General features: G+C 41.3%; 1 protein-coding gene across 1 annotated transcript; it reads right to left on the bottom strand.

Annotated features, from left to right (window-relative positions):
* Window positions 1–11,016: 11,016 nt before the first annotated feature.
* ISCA1 (iron-sulfur cluster assembly 1) lies at window positions 11,017–18,172 on the bottom strand. The gene is made up of 4 exons (XM_010403724.2): window positions 17,970–18,172; window positions 15,786–15,839; window positions 13,969–14,074; window positions 11,017–13,498 (listed from the first exon to the last, which is right to left on the bottom strand). The coding sequence occupies exons 1-4, from the start codon at window positions 18,048–18,050 to the stop codon at window positions 13,350–13,352; spliced, it is 390 nt and encodes a 129-aa protein (XP_010402026.1). The 5' UTR covers window positions 18,051–18,172; the 3' UTR covers window positions 11,017–13,349.
* Window positions 18,173–18,947: the final 775 nt, after the last annotated feature.

The raw sequence follows: 18,947 nt of genomic DNA, 5'->3' as shown, positions 1-18,947 counted from the left end.
CCATGGCACAGTGATGCAATCCTGCTGCTGTATCTTGGAAGAGGAATCCGTGCAATCTTTGAAACATAACTGTGTATAGGATCTGTTACCTTTTGCCTGTTTATGGCATGCCAAGGCTAATTCCTGAAGTAAATTCACAGTCCTCTGCACAGCCATGGTCTGCCTTAGGTCCAGCAATAAACAAGCACCTTTCATGAGCTAGCAGCTCTGCAGCACAGAAAAGCACAGCTGGCCCAAAATAGACTAGAGCTGCATTAGATCTGCATGTCACCCACTGCACTACCCTGAATAGCTCTTTGTGGATATCACTTTTAGAAGTGCAGTCAGACTTGGCTCTGGTACAACATCCAAAGGCCTTTATAGACTTGGAGGCTCTAAAAATAACGTGTTTGAAATAATATACTTCAACTAAGAATGTGACAACCTACTGGAGCATAGCTTAGTACAGACCGTTTCTTCTGCTGCCTGAGGAGCAGAAAGCAGGAACTAATTGCCTTGATTGTTTCTCTTCCCTAATTGTGTGAATTTGATTTTTAAGACCCTGGTATTAGCTGCCTGTACAAGCAATTACAGACCTGCAAACCATTTCCCAAGCTGTTGCTGCCAACAGAATTGTGCCTGTTCCAGTATACTCCAGGACATAGGGAGAGCACAAACATGTTCTCACTTTTTTTTTCCCCAGTGGCTGCTCAGCAGTACTCCAAGCCTGCAGTCTTACTGCTGAGCATGATCTGTGTGCCCCTCATGCTGCTAATATTACACTGCCATCTCAGAAAGAAGGAAATATTCAAAATCTTCCCTTATAGGCCAACCACCTTGTCAGGAAAAAAAATCTCCGAAACTTTAAAGAAAAGAGAGATTTCCCAGCTACACCTGTAACACTTTCCTATGTCTGCTTTCTGAGAGATTGCCATTTCAGGTGGAAAAGAGAATCCGGACTGTCTTGAGGTATCTCCATGCAAATGTCCCCTCTAGGTACACAAGGCAACCCCACAAAGCAATTTGAAGCACAGCCTAGCAGTTGTGCTTTTGTAAACCTCAGTGTATCTGCGGTGGCTTATGCCACACCTCCAACTCTTGACTTTTGCGTCATGCTTTTACTCAACAGGCTGCACCCTCTGAGTCTATTCTCTGCAGTGCTTTGGGAAACTACAGTCAAGGTCTTACACGTGCATTACATAGAATTTACAACTGTGAATTCTGACAGTCATTCAGATGTAGTTCTGTTCATGCTGCTTTGGAAATGCACAGGGACTTAACAATCAAGAACGCAAGAGAAGGAGAATTTATATTTGCTTTGGAACTATGCATTATTTACAGGGCACAAATAAGGAGACTAAAGCCAATAGCTCTTGAATGTTATTTCCAGCTGTGTTACTTCATCTGTGTGACCTCAGGAGAGCAGTGTCTATATTTAAGCTTCCAGGCATGTATTTGTTCCTTACAATGGCTTTAATCTTTATAAGCAGCTAGCTGTCCAGTGCATGTATGTGCACCATGCACATAACAAAACAGAAACATCAAGCTACATCACAGAAAAAGACCCAACCCCATCTACGAGCTAAAACTAACAGGACAGGAATATTGACTTGCACAGTGGGAAAACAACGACAGCAACAACACGATATTACCTTGTAAAAGTCTTTGAAACTTTCTCTTTCTCTGCCCTTTTTATGATCACAGCTAGAGTCACCAAGTGTCTGTTTTTGAGAGCTTGGGGACAGCCAGTGAACCCCCCACTCAGATTTCTAAATCCATTCATGAATGTACTGTCAGGGAACACTGTCAGGCTTTGCCACAGCCAAGCCGTGCCTTAGAACCAGACACACAAACTAACAAAAAGTAGAAATATGTTATATGTTAGGACAAATTGTTTAGTACTGTAACTTGATAGACATTGTAGCAAATCTGTACTAGGCAAATAATTACTCCACCACATAACAAAATCACAGGATCTTTTAAGACGGAAAAGACGTCTGAGATTGTTGAGCCCAACCTTTGACTGATCAACATCTTGTCAACTAGACCATGGCACTAAGTTCTGTGTCCAGTCATTTCTCGTACACCTCCAGAGATGGTGGCTCCACCACCTCCCTAGGCAGTCCATTCCAATGTTTAACAATCTCATTCATGAAGAAATTCCTCCTGATGTCCAGCCTGAACCTCTCCCGGTGCAGCTTGAGGCTATTTCCTCATGTCCTGTCACTTGCTGCTTGGGAGAAGAGGCCAATCCCCACTTGGCTACATCCTCCTTTCAGGTGGCTGTAAAAAGTCATAAAGTCACCCCCGAGCCTTCTTTTTTCCGGGCTAAACAACCTCCCTCAGCTGCTCCTCATCCGACTGGTGCTCCAGACCCTTCACAGCTTCATTGCTCTGCTCTGTGCAGAGTGAAACTCAACCTGCATCATACCACTGCTGCACCTTACTCTTAAAACACAATGATAAAGAAAGGTGTCAGCGAGGATTATAAAGTCCTGGTGGGGATGGACCACTTCCTTCCAATGTAAGAAATATCCCTGATTCTTTGTGTTTCATAAATAATTCGCAAAAGAGCCTGGTTGTCTGTTCACTCCATGGTAATTGCACAGTGAAGCTGTCCTTCAGATGAGAGAAAAAACAGCCCACTGAAACCCAGGCATTCCTAGTAACTCAAGCTGTTACAGTGCTGATGTACTAGTTTGAAAACAAACCAGTGGGAGGCACCAAGTCAGAATAACAATTTAATGGAAATTAAAGAAAAGGGGAAAAAAAAGGTAAAAGAAAACACTGTCAAACTGACAGAGTCAAGGTACAACCTGACACCCTGTTAGGCACGGTGGTGGTAGCAGTCTGGTAGAATGGTGGCTGCAGTCCTCTGAAGCAGTGATCCTGTAGTAAAACAGTCTGCTCTTCCTCAGGAAGTCCAGTGGTGGCTGTGTAGCTCCTGTCCTCTAGAAATCCAGTGGGAAGCCCATGTCTCTGGTGTTCAGCCTCAGATTATATCCACGATGGGATGCTTGGTTCCTCCCTCTGGGTGGAGCATCTCACAATGGGGTAACGAGTCATGAGGCAAAGTGTTGATTAGGCTCATTAACAGAAGATAGTCCGGAGGGAGTTATCTCTGAGTCAGGCGGCAGGACAATGATGGGCAATTAACAGAAAGATAGTCTGGGGGGAGGAGGCAAGGAAACACTGCCCCACCTGATTTCAACAGCTCATGAGGATGGTGATAGAATACACTGCAACCCAGGACAACTGATCACGGAGCAAATAAAACTGGTGTGACCGCATTGTTGGATCAGAAATAGTGGCAGCCAGCCATAAGAGGACAGAACCCTTTTTTTTATGGATTCTATTTGTTTCACAGGAATCCACACTTGTAAGTCTGAAATGTCAGAAAGCTAAAGAAAACTTGACTAGAGGTATTTGGGGGAGGAGAGGGAAGAGAGGAAAGAGAGGGAGGGGGTTTAAGATATAATTTTTAATCATCTTGCTGTGTAGCAGAATTGAGACTCACATTAGACAGCAAGGTTTCCCCTGCAGTGGACAGGCAGAGTGCATTGAGCCAGCTCCAGCACCCTGTATGAAATAAAGCACTTCAGAATTAAACATTGTACATCACAACCATCAGTGAAAGGTAAAGTCTCAGATCTTTTAACAAAGGTAGCTACAGGTGAGGGGTAATAGCTCCAATTGTTCCTCAGTAAGAGTAGTAGATACTGAAAAATTGAAAAAATAGACTATGTATCTCCTACAAAACTTTTAGTTACTCAGCTTCAGCAAAGATGTTAGAATAATTTGTATTAAATTGTTTACTGTAAGAACTACTACATCAATGAAATAAATTCATATAAAACACAGGTTAGAGTGCATTCCCAATTCCCTTTTTTTCCCTCCAGGAACTTCTCCAAAGGCTCTTGAACAACTTTATTTGGTTTAGCCTGTCTGTGAATTTCAAACATAATTAATAAAGACACCTTAAGCTGATCTCCTGGAAGTGACACAGTCTCTGTTTTATACTAGGAAATCTTTCCTACAAATTACATACTGTGATCAAGTATTACAATGCTACCACTGAAATACAAGCACTGGTTTTCTTTCGTGTTATAAACACTTACTCAAAGATCTACACAAGCCTTAATTTGTGTTACATATTTCTTTCCCACAGTATGAACTCATCTAAAGAGAGGTAAGATTCATGTTTTGAGTGTGGCTTTATGTACAGAAGGAATCCGAGGTTTTTTGCTTTATGATTCTTTAGATCACTTTGCAAGGGAAGGACTCTCCAGCGTTACACCAGTATCAGGGAGAGACAGGAGTCTGCAGGAGCTAAGGCACAGCCTTGCCTTTGGGCAGCAATAAAACACCTCCTTCTAAATATTTTCTACAGCAAATGTACATAATTCTCTTGCAGCTAGAACTCTTCTGTACATTTTTTTTTGGAAGAAGCTCCTTCTCATGCCTGGGGAGTGCACATGTCTGGGAAATCAAGCTACGTGTCCTTTCAAACTATCTCTAAATCAGGAACAGCTATTATCAGAAAATGGCCAGAATACTCACTGAATAGTTATCTTTCCTAGGTCGGAAGGGACCCATTTCACACTTTATGGTCCTGATCAAAAAGTTCACCGAAGTCTGGGGGCTTTCATTAACTTTGAGGGGTTTCAGCTCTGATCATTAAAATGAAAAAGAAAAAAAAAACAAAACCAAAAAACCAACAAAGCAATACTTCATCACCTAGCTGCCAGTCTCTGTGTGGGGGTACAGTTAAAATTGAACAAAGTAGAAACCCACTGAGGTTTTCACTCTGCTTTGTATCACACCGCTTATGCATCTGAGAAAAACACTTTATACCTTTAGAGTATTTCTCTGAAGTACACAGCTCTCGCTCATTGGGATTTCTGAGAGAACAGCTAGTGGTGGCAACTAAGGCAGCTCCGCATTCTTTTCTCCATAAACACCATCCCGTGCAGCAGGACCACACCCATGCTTGCTGAAGTAACTGTTTTCATCACTCTGCTGAACAGTCATATATGTGTCCAAGGAATAATTTATTTGCATGGTGTAGAGAGACGAAGAGCACAGTTACCAGGAAGCTCCCAGCAATGGATCAACCTCCCAGCTGGCTGTAGTTGTTTCCGGGTAGCAAGGAGAGAATCTCTGCTGAGGCAACACCACTGTACAAATTGATTAGCTGAGGTAACCAGGCCAACCAAAGGTGTTGCTAATACTTGGAGACACATTGTGGACCAGGCAGAAAGATCTCCTTTGTCATTGGGACTGAGGGAATTCTGTCATAAAACAGGAAAGTCTGATGGGTTAAAGGAGAATTGAAGAGAAAGGAGGAATACAACTGGGATATCTATTCCTGAATAAAAGAAAAGGGCTGTTCCTGGGCATTGGACACAAGGACTCCTTCATGACCAGTAAGAGTAGACTGACAGGAAAAGTGATCGAAAAAATATTAAGGTGTTGCCTGGAAAGAGGGTAGAAGACAGTGGATAAATACATAGAGAGAGATGAATATACAAAAACAAGAAGAGAGAGAAATGAAAGGATGAGAGAGAAGGAAGGACAGACTTCAGTTCCTTAGCCTGGGCAGGGGACAACCTGGTAAGTTAAGTGGGATGGTTAATGTAGAACATGCCTACTCTCAGGACCACATCTGACCCAGGGATATCTCAGATAGCAGTTAACTGAGCTAGTCTCTCTAGGCTAGGAATTACATTGAACAGAGAAATACAAACTACATTTCATACATACCATGTTCCTGCAGAGACAAAAAAATATAAGCACATTGTTTTTCTGAAGGTTTATGCTTCCCTCCAGCTGCTCCACATCTGAGGAACACTAAAACACTTGTGAGAGTCATATTGTTCTGCTGTGTTGGTACAGCATGAGAAAGTCATGCTCCAAACTCAATTTCCAGCTAGTATTGCAGTCTGAAGAATAATTAAAAATAATAGTAACTTTTTAAATTGCCTACAGCACGTCAACTTTATTTGCTTTCTCTGCTGAACTGCAGTAATTTCCATTCAAATTCATGATGCAGACCAGGATATGAAAGATAAACAGAAAAAATTATTGAATACTCAAAAATCAAAGGGACAACATAGCATGCCTTCTGAGTTGTTCCTTCTAGTATCTTGAAAGGTCTGTAAATTGTTTCTCTCAAAATTTTTTGAAATGTCTCTTTTATCTTCACCGTTCCATTGAAATCTCCTCAGATTGTGGAAGATCACATAGGCATTTCTGACATGGGCAAAAAGATATGTATTATGTTAACGCATACATATAATACAACATTTTCTCTAGAATAAGTGGGAGTACATTGTAACAAGCCAGAACACTGACCTCTGCATGTTGTAATTTAAACTGGTGCTCAGTACCCAACACTTTCAGTGAGATATCTACACTTGACAAATGCCTACATTGTTTGTTGTTGTTATTTCTTAGAAGGAAAAAAACAAGGGAAAAAACAAAGAAGAAAAAAGGAAAAATAGGTCTACTTCTACTCTCACAGGGGTGAATAGAGTGATTTTGACTGATTATAAAGTCATGAGGTAAAATAATTCATATATAATTACTGTTTGGCACTCATCTTGCCAGTCTCAGTCACAAAGCCAGTGGCTAGATGTCAACACTTGACAACTGCACACTCTTAGAAGCGTGGGTTTGCTGGCAGATCCAAGAAGACAGGTTTGAACTGATGCTGCCTATGTTACATCTGCTATTTGAAGCAAAAAACAGATCTTATTTCAGCTCGTTTCAGTCTGTCCCCATGTTAAAACCTCCTTTGTCATCTAGGTATTGATTTTGTCCCTGTTGGCCTCTGAGGAATGTCTAGGCAGAGACAGTGTGAGAACCAATTGAAACCAGCTGCCTGAACAGTTGTCAGCTCCTTGAGGGAGCTGACATGCAAGCATGTAAGGAGTGTATGCTATGGCAGTCTTCAGGTGATGACTCACCTACCCAAAAGTATTGCAACAGTGGAAAATATACAGCCTCTGACAAATCATTTCTTGAAGATTTGATGCTATATGTGAGATGCCAAGAGTTAAAGCAATTGGTTTAGTTTTTCCCAAGCTATGCAGAAAGGCCACTCAGAGCCATGGGGTTTTGCTTAGATGTGCATGCACACAACGCACACACACACACAGGGTAATAGATGAAAAATGCATATGTAACCCTAAAGTACTTTGTAGTAATGAAGGTGGGGAGGAGGGAAGAAATATGGGAAGTATTGCTTTGGCACAGATTCTCCCTTTGTTTTTCAATTGGGACTAAAGATGCGCTGGTATGGTAATCTCTCTGCACAGAGTGGCCACAGTATATCCAAGCCATTAGCTATAGCAGATTCATAAAAACAGCCTCTTAATACATTTCAGAGCAGGTGTACTATGTTGTTAATTTGAGAGGAGAAAACTGTATACGTGAATCCAGATCCCACCAAAATCCAAGACAAGTTTTCCACTGAATTCAATGTTAGGAGCAACTAACAAGCTTGTAAGAATCGACTACTTCTATGCACATGGACCTGAAAGTGCTCCCAAATGCCTGTAGGACTTATATATGTTTTTAATATTTCTTGTCATGATTTTGTGGAAAAAATCATGTTTTGTGTAATAAATGCAGCAGATTGTTTGCCTACTTCTCCTTTGAAAACTATCCTTTTTCATATCCCAGATAGTCATGCTTCTATTACTTACAAATTATTTCAGACTAATGTCTGAATTCCTATATCCACGAGTTGGCACTTGGAATTCAGACTTTTCCTTCTTTTAATTTTTGTTCTGTGGTTTCTGAATAATCCCATTTGTAGTACTCTGAGAGATCCATAAATAGTTATCAGTACTGACTGCTCAGCATCAGAATTGTGTAATGTAGACATGGAGGAAGTCTTGAATGTTGACTGGAGTCTTTTCTCTTTCCTAAAGTGTTGTATTTTGCATACCATTTCTTTCCCCTCTCTCCCCCTGAAATACTTGTATCAAAGAAACTGGCAATAACACATAAGGAAGTATAAGTTTTTGCAATGGCTTGCAGACCAACTTCCCTGTGCCCTCCAGCAACAGGTATTTTTTACTTTGAATTAGACAATTGTTTGACATCTTCAGATATGAAACTGTGTGGGATTCTCATTCCTGTTCTTGTTGATTTAGCATTTTGCTTTTCAGCATCTATTTGTGAACAATTGGTAATAATAGGCTCATTAGAAAGCAAGCTGTGTTTGTTACATGCTGTAGCATCCCAATTGTTAGATCTTATTGCTAACTGTACAGTACAGAAGAGAGATGTGTGCTTGCTCCAGAAAACATGGGTACCTTGCTGCTAATTTTTAGTGTTTGTGAGGTATGACAACAATTTTTGAAAAGCATACTGTAAAATCTTCACATTGATGGTGCAGGACCGTAAAAATATATTACATGGATAACTCTGAATTTTTCTGTTGTTGTTGCTTAAACTTTTTGAAGACTACAAATTTTGATAAAAATTGCAGTTCGGTAGCAACTGATCGTCATACAATGCAAACAAATTACATTTGGAACAAAAAAATCTTGCAATCTAAACACAGTATAAAAAATAATCACAGGCTGGGTATGAAGCTAAAAGCATGATCACACAAGAGACAAAGAACCATGTTCCCAAATAGGCCACAATAATGATGAGTACATTTCCTTTGAACTGATACATAATATTATGCATATCTTTTATAATGTTTACAACAGAGTGCAGATGTCAACTGGTCTGTGAAAAAAAATCTCTAATTTTCTGCATTATGCCTTAATAGAATTGTACAAAAGTAGTTTAAAAATGTAATTTTTCTGGAATACTGTTATGGTACATATATAAAACAGATCACTAAGAGGAAGAAGGTGAACTTAAGGAAGCTGTTAATAGTGTGTATATCCCTTAGTTTATGTCCAGAATCCAGTGCCAGCCAAATGCCATCCTATCTCTTACTAGGAAGTTGTGAAGATGAGGAGGAATGTTGAAAAAACCCAACGCTTCAAAAGCTAAAGCTGGTCAGAAAGCTCCTCTGCTTCTCTTTCCATCAGGATCTTGGAAATGATTTGGCCATTTGGATTTCTGTGATCATTTCCCAGGTGTCAGGGACAGATACAAAGCACAGAACAGAATGCAAGAAAGACAAGCAGCAGAGCTGAACAATGCTTTTCACCACTATAGGCAAAAGTGCTCTGGTATTTAGGAAATCCAGTAGGAAACTTGGAACATGAGCATGAGGAAAGAGATCTGCCTTTTGAAACGTGTGGACTGGAAACTTGCTGCCACCCAGTGTCAGCAGGTATCTGTTCCCACGAACTAGCCCTTGGAGTTCAGTCTGTGTGGGGTTGGACCCTGTCCCTAGACAGACACGGTCTGGGACCGCTGGGTTCTTGTGTGAGGAGCTTGGGGCGCACTGCTGCCCGCTAAGGCATGCACAGACTGAGGCACAGCCCACTGAAAGGGAGCATAAAACGTGAGGGTGAAGACCCTGCTAAAATGGAGTGGTTAATCTTCCCTTGCTGTACTTCTCTTTAAGAAAAGTGCCAGATATCGCATACAAAAATTGCTATTCAAATGCTGTTCAAGCCCAAATGCATGTGGAATTGCCCTAAGTACATTTTCCTCACCATGTTGAAGCAGGATATCTCTTAGGTGTTAAAAGCAGCAGTAAAGTGCACGGCAGCCCAAAATGCTCACTGTTTGGCAGATCACTTTACAGACACAAAGCTGTATTGGTCACGAGAAAAAGTAATTTCCAAGTATTCTTTCATTTTAAATTTAAGTACTCTTTTGAGGGTTCTTTTGAGCTGAAGACAGAGATGCACACTCTGCCACATCTACAACTACGAAATTCTTCTGTAAGAAGAAACTGCAAAATTCTAGCATCATAAAAAATTTGTGTCATGAACAGTCAGGCAGCCAGTAGTATAATAATGGTATAGCTGGTATAGTGAAGGTGCTGATTTAAATAAACAGGGAGAAAAATAACTACAGTAATTAAAAAAAAATCAAAACAACAACAAAAAAAACAACAAAATCAATGGAAGCAACCTTCAGCATATAGAAATTAAGTTAAAAAAAAAAAGTTTCTTTTGCATGAAAAATTCAGTTTCTGAATCTTAATTTTTTATTTTGTAGTTCCTATTTATTTTGTCCCATCACCTGTTGTCCAGTTGACTTGCATATTGAGCTATTCAATGTTTTCCTAAATAAAATCTTCTTCCTGAGCCATCCAAAAAGAGATATAAAACTGGGTGGAACAGGGATACTGACCTGGTCGAGCAAGCATTTTTGTCAACTTCTGTAAGATCTCCAACAGAAAGCCTTTCCAGGCTCCTGACTGTATGAAAGATTTGTCTCTCTCTCTCTAACATCATGAATATGCAATTGTACCAACGACCTCTTACATTTTTCTAGAATTCATTACTTCGTCTTCTATTGTTCAGAATCTTCACCTAACAGGAAAAGGAATCTTTATAGAGGTGGACAGACTGTATCTAAGAGAAAACCCCAAATGTGTCATGGACATAGTATACCATAGGGCATTAATGCCATGATAAAGCACTGAAGTGGAATGGTGAAGAATTCCCTTTGACTCATCCTGGAAATGCCTAACCAGTTTAAAAAAACAGATTTTAAATCAGCAGTTACTTTGATCAAAATCATTATCCTGCATTGAAACATACCACAATGATTTTTGGTATGTAAAAGCCTTCAAAATATATTTGTCTCCTAGAATTTTTACCCTGAGAATAGTGTGTCATGAATTTTAACAGAAGGCTATGCATTAACAGCACAGTCCTCCAGTATGTGTAAATATCTTATGTACACAGTTTACTTTTTTTTTTTTTTTTTGCCATGTTTCTATGCCATTTCAATGCTGTTAATATCTGGAAATATTTAATATTTTGGGGAAATATTAAGTCAGGTAACAACAGCATTGTTACTACTTTGTAATCCCAGCACACAAACCTGTTCTCTCCCCCAGTGCTTTTTTATTACTTTAAAAAATCATTCAAGATAGGAATATTTCATGGTTACCAACAGGCTATATTTATTATTATAATTGAGGACTCTACATATATTGTTGCACAAAATTATAGTGGACCAGTCAACAAAACTATACAGCTTGTATGCAACTGTAAATAGCACTTTAGCAGAAGTTTAACACATTGTGCATTAGTTATCTTAGTAAGGTGACAACTTAAGATGATTACTTCATGGGGGTACAAAAGTGCAAACTTTCATTCAAGGCATACACACAAAACACACAAAAATGATTGCTGTACATGCCACAGGTCTAAAATAAATTTCATACCAATCCCCTCCACTGCAAAACAAGTTAAACGAGTAAGCACCAGCACTCTTAGCAACCACCAGTGTTACCACATTCAAAGTCTTCTCTCTAGCAAGAAGCAGAGAAATGCAATCTGAAGAAATGCCCTTAGCTTGGAGTTTTAGATGTAATGCAACTATGTCACATGAACTCCATGTTTTTGTTTGGCAAGCCTGAAAAGTGTTATATCACTATAGAAGCACTTCACCAGTGTATTACCACTAATTCCTGAATCACTATGTAAAGTAACTGTGTGCAACAGCTGACTGTTGAAGGAAATAGTGTCTTTACATCAAACGGTGACATACAACCAAAATTCAAGTATTTACTGTTAGACTGTAAGTAATTCTGACCTTCTGTTCCTGTGCACTACATAAGGCAGATGAAGCCTAATTTTGTTTTTTCATATTTATTCTTCCATCTGCCCTGGCAAAAGGTGCAGAGGGAAGAACCAAAATGTAGGTGCAATCCGGCACCTCCAGCAGTTGGTGACAGGCATGTGGGTACAACTGTCTGCCTCAAGATGACCTCTGGATTTTCAACAAGCAGACCTAATGCTCTTAGATCACTTCCATCTCAACACCTGCAAGATTCCTTGTGTCCCCTACTTTTTATTTGCACCATTTTCACCAGCTGTTCAAATTTGTTGCTCAGGCAGATATCTTATTTTCTGCAGAAGTAAGCACCTGAGCTGCACCATGTAATCTCCAGACAATCAGGAGTTAAAAGGGCAGAACAGCTCCTTTCTCATACCAGGTGTTGGGAAGGTCTAGAGAGATATTTATGCTTCTGTCTCAGCACCAGTGAATAACTGCTGAAGACTGTATAAACTTGAAACACACTTGATTACAAAACCAAATTTCTGATTAAGTAAATTCCAAAGAAAAAACGGCCTCTTACAGTATTTCAATTACTGTCTCTGTTAATTTAAAAGTAATATGAAATACTAAGGGTTTTTTTCTAATTAAAAATGCTTTTTCTCCTGTTATCAAGTTAACCTCAAGACAGGAGTTAAACACAAGTGACCATAAACTTTGGTGAAAAAATTCTACTACCTAAAGAGTTATGAAAAAGAGTTCAAACACTTAACAAAATTAGTAGCATGCATGATTACCAAAAAAAAAAAAAAAAAAAAGTAATGAGAAATCTGACATTTGTCTCTCAATGGAAGTGTTCATAGATTTTGGTGCAAACAGAGCACATTTTGTGAACATGGGGAATGAGAAAGTGGAGGCAGTTTTACCAACTTTGCAAATTAATTGAGGCAAGAAAAGAAACTGAAATGTGAAAAACAAGGCCTGTGTATCACTTTTTAGCCCTCCAGTGCCAGATACTTCATGTTTTGAAAATGACCAAGTACAGCAGGGACTGTGCCTTCAACAAAGAAAGGAAAATAATTAAAATTAGGCTAGCCCTCTTTGAAGCATTTCTATACCAGTGCTACCATAGTCTACCACTATATTAATACATGAACAACATTTTTATTTCCCTGAATTTAAGGGAAAATAAACCACCAGAAAATGCACTTGTAAAAAGATGAAAGCACTGGAAAACTACAAAATAAGCAAGGACTGTGTGCTTGTATATATAAATCCTTATAAATACTCACACAGAAATGGTTGAGATTTTTTGTTCATTGGTTTGTTTGTTTTCCCCAAATCAAAGCAGAACACAATATATTCTTTCAAATGGGTTTTGAATGGGGAAGTATGAGTAGGATTGACAAAGAAAATGACAGAGGAAGAACAGTGAGATTTTATTTCCTTGGCAAGTGGAAGTACAGTGATGTTACTGCAGCACTTACTGTTCTTACCTTTTAGATCCCAACTCATCACAAATTACAGCGTAACTACATCAGTGGTGGAATTTAACACACAGCTTACATTTTCAAATATTTAAATTTATTTTTCTTAATAGTATCCCCACTTTACGCAGCCTACAAACCTGAAGAAAATGCATTTGCTTCTCAGAGTCATAATAGTAAGTGTTTTGGGCTGCTCAAAGTCAAAGAAGTAGTCCTGAGATTTCAGATGTTAAAGCTTTCTCCACAGCCACACGTTCCTTTGATGTTTGGATTATTGAAGACAAATTCACTGGACAGTTTGTCTTCTACATAGTCCATTTCAGTTCCTAGAAGTGTCAGCTGTGCCTTCTTTTCAATAAACACTCTAACGCCTTGAAAACAAGAGAAAAAGCAGAAATTACATACAGCAAAACCATCATTCACTTTGAAATTCTCTTTTGAGCAGTAATAAAAAAAGAGGAAGCTAAATATGAAGACTACCAGTACAACTTGGTTTCCCTGGCCTAATGTGGGGCACTTTCATCACTGTTTTCAATCTGCCTATAGAAGTCTGGCAAAAGTCTGGAACTGTTACTTGGGTGTGCACATGAATGTCTGTAATTTTGAATGGGGACAAAAAAAAATGATGCTGAGGAAAATAAGCTGTAGAACATGGCACCGAATCTCAGCTTCAGTACGCAATTCCCATGCATTACAGACGGTAACCCATTTTATACCTTTCTTAAAGTCTGTGAATCCAACAAGATGCACAAAACTTTGACAACACAGATTTCTTCTCTCAAAATGACCAGGTTTCATCCCCACCACCCGAGAAGCTTGTGCTGCTGCACCAGAAACTCACCATCTTGAACTACTTCTTCATCAGAGTCTCCTTTCGATTTTGTATATTCTAATGTGTAAGAAAGTCCATTGCATCCCCTTGTACGAACACCTACTTTCACACCTACCTAAAAACCAATAAACAACAAAAAACACCACCACATGCATGACTTCCTTTTTAAAACCTATTCAGAATAGCAAGTTAAAAAGTATGCAGAACAACGAAATGCTGACATTTATTTTTCTCCACTGCCTAAATGCAAAAGTGAATTACTTTAACACATTAAGAGATAACTTTTTCTTTTTTCTTTTATAAATTTGACTGCCACGGTAAAAAAAAACATCTGGTGCTTGCTGCTGCAGATCACGCCCTACAGTATGTTAAAGTTTTGAAGTAATGAACCATTGGGACTCTTGTAGGAACCTGGTCTCAAAAAGGTCAAATTTCAAAGACAGATACTTTTGTGACTTCAAACTACAGTTTACTCAGATGCTAATTCAGGTACTATGACAAGACTATAGACAGTAACGTAATTATGAAGCTGTGAGGCCAAAACAAGGGCAGTTACTGGATTAGAACTGTTGTAATGACACCATCAGAAAACTTACTTTAAACCAAAGTTCTGAAAAACATACTTTGATTTTTCACTACCTTTATTGCCAGTCTCACTCAAAAAGTAAACCCCTCCCTAAATCAAATATGTCTGTATGTGTACTGTTTTAACTGGCCTTAAAAGCCAACTTAGTCAATGTTTGTAACATTCACAGCGTTCAACAAGTCTGACAAAAAGAGCATCCATGTAAGGAAAAAAACTGAGAAAAAGTTTTAACAAAGTAGAAAACTATTTGTGTGTAACAATCTTTAAGAAGTATCACCTTCCACAAACCAGTGCTTCATAACTAAGAGGCAATTTTATTATCGATGTCCGTATATTGTGATAAAAATGTATCAAAATGCAACAGTTGTCATCAAATGGGATCTCAAGACAAACTGCATCTGACCCTTTAAGGGTAATACATTTCTCTACAGGAACTGCTACAAATAATGGGCTGGAAAATGCAAACACCATCTACAGCCAGGAAATGACTGACTATATCAATTGTAGGCCCAGGGCTTCCTTAGGATGGTTTAAAACATTAGCACAAGTAAGTCTAGTTAGTTGCAGATGTGCAGGAAGAAAAAGAAACAATGGGCTTGTTAATAAAAGAAATGTTCTTCTTGAAATAATACTCACTTGTTAAAAAAAAGCTAATGTTTGCTTTTACAACGGTTATAAAAGAAGCCTCTGCGTGTCTTTCCCCCAGGAAGAAAAGATGACAAACTCATTATTTGGTGAAACACTGATTAGTTAAAAAAACAGACTGCCTGGCAAGTTTCCTCAGAATTAGAAGTTCTCCAATGCATATGAATATAACTTTATTACTGCATACTTCACAATGAGAATTCCTACAAGAACTTAAATAATAACGTCTTAATATCAACAGCCGAAGAGCTCTCTCCCTATCAGAAGTCAACACTATGCCACACTAAAGGGTTCCACTAAAATGTATCTCAAAAATACTTGAAGCTTAAAATTTTTCCAGCTTTATTAATCTCAGCAGTAACAGTACATTGAAATGTCATTACAGTCAGTTGTTTGCTGCATTTCATTTCGTAACAAAACAAAGCTGGATATACAAATAAGCTAATGCATTCCCCACCAAAAAAAGATGTCAACATCTCTAACAAACACTTCAGTGCTCATTTCAAACTTCTAAGTTAACCAGAAATGCTTTGCAATCATGAGTTGTGCTAATACCTTTGCACACCCTACACACTTATTATTATGTTATACTTACATGGTCAGGTTTATCTTTCAGAAGCTCTTTTATTTTCTGGACAGCAGAAGGGGTCTGAAAGACAGAAGCATACATATAAGTTTTAATATTTTTTTGTTTATTTGCAATGAGTATTTGCATGTATTAAAGTTGAGGCATGTAAGATACACACTGCTGTAAAACAGATGTCTGCTCAACCTAATTGATACAGAAAACAACACCTCTTCACTCCTCTCCTCACCCACACTGCCAGCAAACAGATACCTCAAGAATTCAATCCTTAATCCTTAACACTGGGGGGTTTGGCTGTTAGAATCAGCATATCAGAACGGTTTGGGTTGGAAGAGAACCTTAAGGATCATCTAGTTCCAACACCCCTGCCATGGCAGGGACAGGTTTGTAGGCCTTATCCAAACTGGCCCTAAACACATCCAGAACTTCCCTGGGCAACCCGTTCCAGTGCCTCACCTCCCTCACAGTTAATGAATTTCTTCCTAATACCTGTCTAAATTTCCCCCTTGTTTTATCACTACAGTTCCTGATGAAGAATCTGTCTCCAGCTTCCCTGTGGGCCCCCTTCAAATACTGGAAGGTTGCCATGAGGTCTCCAGACAACTTTCTCTTCTTCAAGCTGGACAGCCCCAACCTTCTCAGCCTGTGTTTGTAAGGGAGGTGGCTGCAGTCCTCTTATCAACTTTGCGGCCTCCTGTGGACTTGCTCCACATCCTTATGTTGGAGGCCCCAGAGCTGGATGCAGTGTTCCAGGTGGGGTCTCACCAGGGCAGAGCAGAGGGGCAGAATCCCCTCCCTCCCCTGCTGCCCGTGCTGCTTTGGATGCAGCCCAGGACACAACTGGCTTTCTGGGCTGCAAGTGCCCATCACTGGGTCATGTCCAGCCTCTCAGCAACCATCAGACCCAAATCCTTCTTGATAGGGCTGCTCTCAATCCATTCTCCACCTAACCTGTTGGTGTGCCTGGGATTGCCCCAACCCAAGGTGCAGGACCTTGCACTTCACTTTGCTGAACTTCATGATGTTTGTATCAGCCCACCTCTCAAGGCTGTCAAGATCCATGTTGTTTCTTTGGGTTTTTTCCCCCAAAAATAACTACCATAATTCAATCAAGTAGCTCTGTTCTTGTGAAAATTTTTTTACACACACATTGCAGAGAAAAATCAGTTAGATATAGAGGGCTCATGGTCTACTTCTCTCTCCCCGTTAACCTAAAGGGAACCTGTGACTTTACACCAGATAAAATTCACCATTCACGCAGGTCTAGTTGATGCAGAAATACAAGAACACAACGCAAATGTCAAAATTTCCATTACATGCCTACAAATTTCTAAGACACCAAGAAATGCATTAGTTATGTGAAGTTCTTACTATAAGCCGGCTTAATAAACACACAAAGCAAACCGCAAGTAGACTTGCAGTAGACAACCCTTTCGAATTACCGCTACCAGTCCTGTTGTTAGAGACCCACTGAGCAGGAATTACCTACTCTGACAAACGACTGAACTGTGTGCACTCGATCTGCCCCTGTTCCTCCACGGAACAACTGACTGCACTTTTTTCTGCAGTGATCTCTCTCAGAATCAGAGACTGGAAAAGACCTCTGAGATCATCGAGTCCAACCTATGACCGAACACCATGTTTTCAAGTTTGGCCTCTCCAGTACGGCGCTGGTACAGAATACACGTCCTTTATTATTAACAACAGGATGTAAAGCCTTCTTGGAAACAACCTACGCGTCAGCCTCCGTAGCTAACACATTTCCCTTTTAAAAAAAAATTTAATTAAATACTCTTTTTGGGGGTGTCTATGCCACAAGGCCCCGCGCTCGCAGGGGCCTCACCGGTGCTGCCCCGGAACTCCACGGTTCCGCAGACGGAGTGGCGCAGCGCGGGGCCTCCTCCCAGCGGGACTGGCGAGGAGCAGGAGCTCCCTCCGCCTCTCAACTCGGCAGGGGCAAGCAGACCCCTCTGCAGCCCGGCCGCCGCAGCCGCCCCGCTGGGGTTACCGACGCCGGCCGAGCGGGCACAGCCCGGCGGAGCGGTCCGTCCCCGTCCTCGTCCCCGTGCCCCCCCCGCTGTCGCCAGGGGCCGACTCACTGCCCGGGCCAGAGGGGGCCCGTGGCGCAGCTCCCGCACCCGTGAGGTGCCGCGGGCCCCCGGGTCCCGCTCGCTGCCCACCCGCGGCACTGACCAGCGTAAGGGCGGCACGGGTCGCCTGGATCCTGCGCTTGCTGACGGCGCGCACCGTGGCGCGCACCACGGACGAGGCCATGGCCCGGCGCCCTCGGCCATGGGCAGCGCCACCCGCACGCCGTGACGCCACCGCGCACGGGCCGCGGGCGGGGACGGGCTGCGCCGTCTCCGCCCCCTAGGCCTGGCGCCCGGGCCCGCTGCGGCCCCGGCCCCGGCCCCGCTGAGGGCGGGCGGGGCTCCGCAGGCAGAGGGGCTGCACGCCGAGATAAGCAGCAAAGACGACCAGGACGCCCTGTCCTTCGCGGAGGCCGCGCCAAAACAGCGGCCCAGGTGTCAGGTGGAAAGGAGAGGTTTTTCTGCAATCCTTTAATAATTGATTAGTCTGTCGGCGCCCTTGAAGGGTCAAGTCAACAGGTTACGGAATAACAATGTTTATTGATTTAGAGTGTTAAGGGATTGGAATGGAGCTTAAAGATCGTCTAGTCCCACCGTTTGCCGTGGGCAGGGACACCTCCCACTAGACCAGGTTTGTAAAGGCCTTACCCAAACTGGCCCTGAACACATCCAGAACTTCCCTGGGCAACCCGTTCCAGTGCCCCACCTCCCTCGCAGTAACGAATTTCTTCTTAATACCTGTCTAAATTTCCCCCTTGTTTTATCAGTACAGTTCCTGATGAAGAGTCTGTCTCCAGCTTCCCTGTGGGCCCCCTCCAGATACTGGAAGGTTGCCATGAGATCTCCAGACAGCCTTCTCAGCCTGTCTTCATAAGGGTGGTGGCTGCAGTCCTATCAACTTAGTGCAGAGGAGGCCACACACTCCCGCAGTTCCATGTCCTGAATGCAGTGTTGAGGTCTCACCAGAACAGAGCAAAGGGACAGAATCCCCTCCCTGGCCCTGCTGCTGTGGATGCAGCCTAGAATTCTGACATGTTAAGGTTCAAGGATTGATGGTGATAGTAGCTGACTGCAAAAACAT

This window comes from Corvus cornix, chromosome Z (genome assembly GCF_000738735.6).
Source record: "Corvus cornix cornix isolate S_Up_H32 chromosome Z, ASM73873v5, whole genome shotgun sequence".
NCBI lineage: Eukaryota > Metazoa > Chordata > Aves > Passeriformes > Corvidae > Corvus > Corvus cornix.
This window is presented reverse-complemented; position numbering and strand designations above follow the sequence as displayed.